This window comes from Stegodyphus dumicola, chromosome 1 (genome assembly GCF_044657685.1).
Source record: "Stegodyphus dumicola isolate Sdum_Otavi_A_Nest chromosome 1, ASM4465768v1".
Classification (NCBI taxonomy): Eukaryota; Metazoa; Arthropoda; class Arachnida; order Araneae; family Eresidae; genus Stegodyphus; species Stegodyphus dumicola.
The window spans coordinates 66,854,456-66,863,740 of NC_140768.1; the positions used below are offsets into that span (position 1 = coordinate 66,854,456).

General features: G+C 30.7%; 1 protein-coding gene across 1 annotated transcript; it reads right to left on the reverse strand.

The window, feature by feature from the left end:
* Positions 1-1,671: 1,671 nt before the first annotated feature.
* On the reverse strand, positions 1,672-8,736 carry LOC118199381 (ganglioside GM2 activator-like). The gene is made up of 4 exons (XM_035371231.2): positions 8,572-8,736; positions 5,290-5,494; positions 4,562-4,727; positions 1,672-1,854 (listed from the first exon to the last, which is right to left on the reverse strand). The coding sequence occupies exons 1-4, from the start codon at positions 8,660-8,662 to the stop codon at positions 1,765-1,767; spliced, it is 552 nt and encodes a 183-aa protein (XP_035227122.1). The 5' UTR covers positions 8,663-8,736; the 3' UTR covers positions 1,672-1,764.
* Positions 8,737-9,285: the final 549 nt, after the last annotated feature.

Consider the following 9,285-nt stretch of genomic DNA (forward strand, 5'->3'; position numbering starts at 1 on the left):
CTTTAGTAAATAAATTATATATATGTATATATAAATAATTTCTTATTTATGATTATCTTCTATAAAATAAAGGGTAAAACTATCGTGATCGAATCTATTTAAAGTTAATATTTAAGAAAATTTACACAAAACAATTAAATATGTGATATACCTGGAAGTTTAAAATGATAAAGTCAATCACTCAAAACTCAAAGTACAAAAAAATCAAGATAAAACAAAAACTTAAAAATTTAAAAAATGTCAAGAAAATTAAAATAAAATAAAGTTAATTATTGATCTCGTGGAAGAAATTTGACTTTTCAAGGGAAATAAATTTTGTTCGATAGAATCTGTATTAATTTGGTCTAGTCGTATTTCGTCCACTTTCCATATTTGAATGAACCGTTTAAGCTTGCGAAAAAAGTCTAACTTATAATTTTTTTTATTTAAAATTATTAGTTTTTGAATATAGAACAGAAATTTCCCTACGCGATATTTGTACATATGTTATAAGGTTCCAACCTTAAATTTACAGCTATGCGTGTGGAACCTTGAGAACTGGTAAGCGAATAATCGCTTTAGCTCAGGAAACAGAAACGTAAACTCATGAAGGGTTAATTACCCTTTATTGCTCAAAATAAAGTTTAACAGATGGCCCTTTCTCAGGACATATAGAAAAACCTCCACTTGGGCTTGAACTCAAGAATACTAAGAAAATCAAACTTAACTAATGCATAGCTAAAAAGACATAGCCGAAGCAGGAATTCGTCCCTAACTGTTAACTAAACGTCGAAGCTATCAAGGGCCTGAAATACCGCCGAGCGTAGTAATAGCTTAGAGTGTAGCCAAACGGCGAACGTGCGCTAGTCATAATCTCTGGCTCTCTCACGAAGTCAGAAGAACTTCGACTTAAGTACTGCACTTCCTTCATTTGCATTTAACCGCGATTCTAAAAACACACTCTGGCAGGAAATTTGTAAGCTGAAATTAGAAGGGAGAAGAAAGTAGCTTTGACCAAAGATAACTGTTAAAAACTTCAAATAAACCTTGCAATGTTTCTACGGAAGGAATAATAAAACTTATGAGACATGTTTGGCTCTAATTTTATGACTTAGCCAAAGACTAGAAGAATAATCCGTAATGTTAAAACGATTTATCTCGACTTTCCTAATAAAAATCATTATACAACAGCATATAATGAAAATTATAAAATTATAATGAATTTCAAGTCATGATTTTTTGCTGATAAATGAATTAGGGAAATAAAATGAAGTTGTGGAAAAAGTTTCATAAAAGCCCATTACCCTTTATTGCTCACAGATAATTTATTTTATTAACTACCAGTGACGAAGAGTGCATAGTGAAACCAATCACAAACAATGCATGATACGGTTATCGTCTTAGTCGGAATGCTTTCAAGAGAACAGAGAATACCTAGCTCGTATTTGGTTACATAAAACCAATATTGAGAATGTTCATTAATGTGAAATCTTAAGCTGTCCTTTTCCGATTTGTATCAAGAATTTATATTACACGGAAATTTAATTATGCAAATAACAATCCATAAATTGATATTTATAATGAGAAAAATTTAACTCTTGTTTAAAGTTAGACATGAAATATTCTTGTTAGACATGAAATGCCTATCAAAATATAAAATTCAAGTAATATTACAGACAATAATAATAATGATAAAACGAAAAAAATACAAGTATTTATTTAGTCATATTTCTGATTATACCTTTGAGTAAAGTACATTCATACACATGCACATATACATTAATATCATGGCTTGATTTCTCCTGTAAATTCGAAACAAGCTAAGTCTTTGCGACTGTTTATATCTCGCAGCCTCATTTCAATCTGAAATTTTCCCTGTAAAATAAAAAAAGCTCTTAATCAGTTATATTACTGTTTCTTCGCACATTTTTTTGCAAAGATTAAAATCTTTGCATAAAATGTGCAGTGTAGTTTACATCCGATGTTTTAATTAAAATAATCAAATCATTAAAAATATTCATAAACTAAAATATTCTCTTTTTATTTAATAAGATTTTATTCATAACTCTCTGAACACTTCCATAAATTTTATGAGTTGCTATTTTTTATGTCAAATTACGCGTCATTCCAACTTAATTTTTTTATGTGTGACAAAGATCTACGCAACTTTTAGCTTTCGCAGATTTTGAAGGAGAATTCTAAGTTGATATCTTCAGATGAGTTCCAAAACTATCAGTTCGTACTTGTTTTTCGATACCATTCAGCTAATTCTATAACGTATATATAGTTGCTAACTCAATTTTTTAATTTGACTGTCTGCTTCTTTCTAGTTTTCAAATACGTTGCTTGCTCTCTGGAAATATATGTGAAGCAAATAATTAGGAAGAAAATGCTGTTGCTCTTCTGGAGGTACGTAAGTAGCGAGCTAACCGTAACCGAAGTCAACACTGGCACAAAAAGCGATTGTTCAATAGTGTATGCAGAGATGACGCACTGGCAACCCTTGATGTGCATTTTTGCATTCTTTATCAGAAAAAAAATATTTATATAATAATGATTCTCGAATATAATGCGTGTACATGTTCATACTTCTCACAAGAGCCAGACAGATTTGTTAATTTTGAGTTCTTCTGAATATAAAAAATATTACTGAAAACGTACTTTAGTGATGCTATTTCGCATGGACCTCCATGAAATTATCACTAATATGTACTGTATTTTAAGCGTTAGAATTTAAGAAAATGGCCATCCCTGCAATATGGCACTGGAAATTTCGTGGTGTGAAGATCAAGAATTAAGTTGATTAGTGAGTGCTTATTTGTTTTGCAGCAGAGCGTTTGCTGTGAGTATTAAAGTTGCTGCTCTTAAGTGAGAAAAATATGCTTGATTTCCAGCAAATAGCCTAGTATAAAAATACTTAGTTCATTATTCTACCACAGCAAATATTCTGTTTATGTGTGTTGTTCTTCAAATATATAATCAATAGTTTCCAGTAAATATACTTAATTTTATAAGCCTCTGTATAACAAGTAAAGATCTCCGTCAGTAATAGTTCACTCAAATAGGAAATCTAATCACTTTAAAGTTTTACTTTAAGTTATGTAATATTTCATACATTCAAAGATAAATGTTACAATACATGAAAATGTAAATACAGTTGGTATTCAAACGCTTTTAATTAGCCAAAATACAGAAATATCCATAGTTTGGCTAAAATAGTATCTAGAAAATATTGTGACAGTTATTTGAAAAAGTAAATATTGTGACAGATATTTCTTTATTTTACAACTTGTGAACAAGCAAATAATATGAATATTATTAGCAATTAATACAGTCTGTGCGGTTTGTTCCAATGTGTGTGCTGTTCAGACTTACTAAGCAACAAAATATTGCATAAAACAATGAAATATCGATTATTTATTGAAAAAAAAAAAGGCACATAAAGTAAAACTGAGTGTAAGGAAACACAATGTTGAATAATGTAGATTTTATTTTAAAAGTAGCGCTTTTAGCAATTCAAAGACGGCCATCTTTTTAATTTCCATATATAACTAAATGAATGCTAATATTACAAAAAGAAAGACAGATTGATGAAATGTCTTTCTGCTTGAGGCATTAATATTTTGTTTAGCTTATTCAATAAAATAGTTTTGAAGTTACATAATATAGCACAAAACTTTTCATTTACTTATTCATATATTTCTGTCATTTATTTTTATTTTACAGAAGACTTCATCTAATATTTTTCATTAAAGCTCTAATACATTAAAAGACATTTTTATGGTGCAGAATAATATAAGACTGCCCTTCAGCTTGGCGAGAAGTTTTATAAATGCGCATGTACTTGAAAATATACATTCACATCTACATTTTGTTTATGTAAGTGTGCCTATATCGGGTAAAATGCACACATATAGTAGATAGAGTATTAAAGAAACGTGGTTGCTTTAAATATTGTTTATATATATATATAAAAAAAAATTCATTCTATTTCAAAGTTTCTTAAAATAAAATGCAAACTTTACCATGCTTTAAGCAGCCACAAATGAAAATTTCAAACACAAGAAAATTTTGCAGTTATATTCGGAAATGGTCTTCAAGACTTACGAGCTTATTAAGTTCAGGATTTAGCAAAAATTTAGAAGGCAGCTTTAAATTGCTCAGTTTCTCGTTTTAACTATTAATGATATCGTCTTGTGCAAAACAGCATTTAGTTTTAAACAGCATTAAATCTATAGCTACCCTCTAATCCAGAGGTCTCCAACATTTTTGTCCCTAAGAGCACATTCTAGAATGGACTAGAATTCTAGTTGGACGGTAAGCACCATTTACTTTTCAAGGCATTTTGCAAGGAGAATTTATAGTTGGATAGAATTTAAAAATCCTAAAACAGTGACACATAAAAAACATAAAAACATATAAAATTACCTATTAAAAGATAATTATCGAAAAGAACATGCATGCATCGAAAAGAACATGCATGCCGAGGCAAATCATTTATTGTTACACAATTAACCATTAGTGGTAGCAGTTATGGTAATCAAAGGTCATTAATAGCTTGTTAAGTAAAGACGTATATTACCGAGGCAAACCATTTCAATATTGCTCCCAAGTCTGGCATTGGTATTGTAACTTCATTCCCACTGTATGAACCAGCTTTTATAGGGCATTTACATTCTCTGTCTTTAGGAAAGAAAGGGCAAAGCTGTTGTCCATATTTTTTCAGGAAAGCACAATGGTCCTCTGTGCTGAAAAAAAAAAGTGTAAAAGAATATGAGATGTTTAAATAAAAATGCTTTTAAACTTAAAACTAGATTTTATAATACCTAGCAGGGGCCGCTTAATTGGTTCTACCGATATCTCCCCTTAACCAAAGAGAAAATATCATATAGTAGCTGAAACGGGAATTCAGTTTTAGAGAATCCATAAATCCGGACTGCAGTTAACTTATTACAGTTTAATGGAGAAAAGTGGAATTTATTTACCTCCATAAACAATACTATTAAATACTTAGATTTAAATCGAAGTTTAATTATGATTTTTCCCCTTACTATAATCTTCCCTTCAATTTCAGTTATTTATTTGCCATAATGCATCACATAAGAACTCTACAATTCTTCATATGATTCATATCTGGGTGTTATTCAGTTTTTATGTTACGTTTATTTGCAACTTTTTCTATCGAAAAGTTATGCATGCAAACCTTTCAGTATAAAATCTTAATTTTATAATTTTTGGAAACTCTCACATTAATCTTTTCTTTAAAACAATTTTCGGTTGCTCAAATAATTGAAATTATATGTTTCTTACCAGGAGCCCACGTTGTTTATGCAAGGAGCTATAACCTTCAATCCAAAAAACCACGTTATCTTGTAAACTTTGGAAATGATCGCTGTTCCAGGCGGTATATCCTGATCCAGTTGAACACTCAAAGATGCTGTAATATTTTTGCTGAAGGATAGAGGATTTGGTAATAGGTTAAAATTCGTGATTCTGGCGATGCCATTTCCATTCACTGAAATATAGATCAAACAATAAATATCCAATGTAATTGAAAATGATTAAAAAGTTAAGCAATAGCAACTTGTTCTTTTTGATTCTAATTTAACACTCGAAAGAAGTATTTAATCTTTAAAACACGAAATTATTACTGAGGCATTTTTGACATCAGAAACATCTGAAGTTTCTTCTTTCTTTCAGTTTTGAGGTTACAAGTGACTAAAGGTGTTATTTCAAGACCGTATTATTTGTATTATTAAATGACGTTTCCAACGCCCTGCATGGGTTCGCACAGGTATGGAAAAAAATCATTGCAATTCAGCAAGTTTCCAATAAAACAATCAAACTTTAACTAATACAACTGTTTTTATAATTTTTAATTATGTTGTAGAGTAATTAGGATTTTTTTAAGCAGCGGGCGTAAAAAATGTGCAATGCTCTTGCCGGGGCTCGAACCTGGACCTTTCGAATACGCGCCGAGGGAACTAGCATTATACCACAAAGGCATACTGGAAAAAAAGGAGAAAAATACCTTATATACTTCCTTTTAAAGTTCGACTGGAGATTAGGAGACCCAATGTCAAAATCCTGGTGGGGACGAATTATTGTCTACCATCTTTTAGTTCGGGCGCCACTCTAAAGTCATTAGGCTGTTTTGACGCTGGAGAAATGAAAAATGTGCTATGCTCTCGTCGGGACCTATTGAATACGAGATGAGTGTGCTACCGTTGCACTGTAAAAACTTTTCTTACATTGACTCTAAAAACGATTTGCGATATTTTTACTTTTTGAAATCCTAGATTGTATATAAGTAGATTTATCCATAATTAAAGGTAAACTACTAAAAATTTACTTTAAGGTTAATGATACAATTGAACTCATTTTATTTTTAATCAGTACTGAGCGCCATTGCTTCAGTGACAATAAGCAATTGCTACGAAAGAAGACTGATTTCACCATTTTCTTGTTAGATACGAAACTACACGTTATAGTCAAGCCACGCTGGGTTTGATCTTAAACACATAATATTGCTACTCTTGAAGTTTTTAAAATATTGTAATAGGAAAGATTTAAAATAAAATGTTGTTTAAAAACGCCTGTCACTTAATGAAATTGAAGAAGATGTCATTGCGCTAGAAGCTATATCGACAGATTTTAAAGAGTGATGTACATTACTCTCTCCTCAGTCCTTCCTTACAGTTACTAGACAAACTGATTGCATTTAATTAGCTTTTCGGTTTTTCAAACTATCTAGCAAACTTAAAATGGGACTATAGTATCAAAATAATAGTCCCATATTAAGATATAAACTTATATTTCAGCGATCTACAAATATTTTATGCATAAATCTGTTACCAAGAAAGCTGGGAACTAGCACTTACTACCAGCTCTTTGGTAAAGAAATATCCGTGCATTTCTGGAGAGAAATACTCTTTTTTTTTGTGGGGGGGGGGGAAGACAAAAGTTTTTCCGTTGGCCATTCCATGTAAAATTGCCCCTTTTTAATGAATTTTTGTGAAAGAAGTGAAATTTAATAAACTTATATCTAATCTGACTTAAAAAATCAAGTTACTAATTTTCCCATTACAGCTCAGCAAAGGAAGTGAAAGAAAAAGCATAAAAAAAGGAAATAGATACATTTTCCTTTCTCTCTCTCTTCTTCAATCTTACGTACGAAAAAGCAAGTAAGCGAATTGTTAGGACAAAACCTCGTTAGGCAGTTTGCGTTAGAGGTGGATATCTTTTTGACTTGATAGACTTTCGCAAGAAAAACCTCAGAAGCGTTACTATGTAAGGATCTTAAGTTTTACTAACGTTTATTTTATTTTAAATCTTTACTATCACTTCTTATTTTCTACTTCCGGCCAGAATTATAAGCGTGAAGGAGTTTATGCAAAGTTGTCTGGCGAACGCCAAGTATTTAAGTGTGGCCTTTTTGCCAAGAATGAGAGAGGAAGCAGTGAGTTCGAAGCAGGCCGCTTACCTTAGAAGTTACGCGGTTGCTATTTGCCTTCCAGGCCAGAGGTTTTAATCCTCTTGATAAATTAAACGTATTGTAGTGTTCACAGTCTCTGTGCTACATACGCTTCCTGTTATTATAAGGCCAATCTTATTCTAAAGTTAAATTAGAGTTTAGTTTTATTTTTATACCTTTTACGTTAGACCCCGAGTGGAGGGTCATTGTATTCCGAAGTACGGAAGTCATTGTATATAAAGAAAAATAAAGGGTCTTGTATACCCTTCGTCTGTATCCTGTCTACTTACTACAATTAGTGAACATAGCTTTAGTAAGCTCTCTGTTCCTAGTCAGGTCATTGTATGTTTCCGAAGAAGGTTAGAAGAAACATTGAACCTGATAACTATGCAGGTAACTTCTTCAACCATCGGGGATCGAACTCAGGATTGTTCTTCGCTACTGCTTAATTAATAAAAGAAAGGACACTAAATCTAAAACGAACTCTGTGAAGTTAGTCGTATTACAAAATAAAAACCCATATTAAAACAGACTTAGATACATTCTAGGGAATTTTAATGGAAAACTTAAGTATAGCTAAGTCAAATGAAAAAGTATTTAGAATCTATCTACATTTTCCGAATTTAACAATCCAGATAATTGCAGAAACTATAACCATGAAATCTTGATAAAATTTTAAAAATATACTCCGAATTATCTACATGTAGAACAAATTTTCTGTCTACTAGTAAAACTAACATGTACAAGAAATAATCGAAATTAAGAAATACATATGCATAATCCAAAAAGAATATATATAAATAATAGCGGTTATTTTATTCTTTAACAAAAATTATCGTTTGTGGTTTAGATCCAAAATGAATTCGCAGTTTGTTGGTTTACCGTAAAATTATTATTGTTATTTAGTATTTCCCTTTCTTGTTTGCTCTTTTTAAAGCTTATAAGCTTAATATTACCTTTGGCAAGATAAAAATTTGGACCATCTATATCTTCCAGCATTCCAGATTTCAATATCTTTAATGTAATAAAGTAAATATGTGTAACAAGTTCTATAAATAGATAAAATATAAATTCGTTTAAATATTCAAACATTTAATGTTGTTTTAGATTATACTTACAACAATCTCGGTATTGAACTCCATTCACTAAAATGTTGGGATTCCCCATCATAAAAATGCAGATTAGTGCAATAAATAATAAACATTTCATCTCGGCAACGTGAAAATAAAATTGTTTGCAAATAAAAAAACTGCCTTCTTAAGAGTAATTCGAAATTGTTTCAGAGAAGAATGACAATTTGTTTAAGTTTAAATAGGTCCAAATCATATCAGATAACTTATCATATCAGGTATTTCGGTAAGAAAGATATTAATGTGTTTCTTTTATTTTTTCCGATTCCTTAGATATATTGCAGCGCTTGGGGGAAAAAACAATGAGCTAGCTTTTCATGTGTTTAAAGATAATCAGCCAAAGGAAACGAAAGTACAGCGAGTGCAGTGGCAGTTGAAAATAATTTAACAATAATAAAAAAAAACTGATGCTCTGAGCCAACCACATGACTTCCTCGTATGGCCTACTGAATATTTTTTTAGAAAAAAAATAAACTGATATTAAGTATTCTTAGATTATTTATAACAATGAACTGACATTACGAATTGTTAGATTATTTACAACAATAAACTGATATTAAATATTCTTAAATATTTATTTTTAGTCTAATTACATATATAAACTACTAGCCGCTATGCGGCCAGCCTTCATCTGGCTTTTAAATATACCTGAAAATGAATAAAGGGAACACCATTAAATTTAAAAACTGCACAGAATTTTAC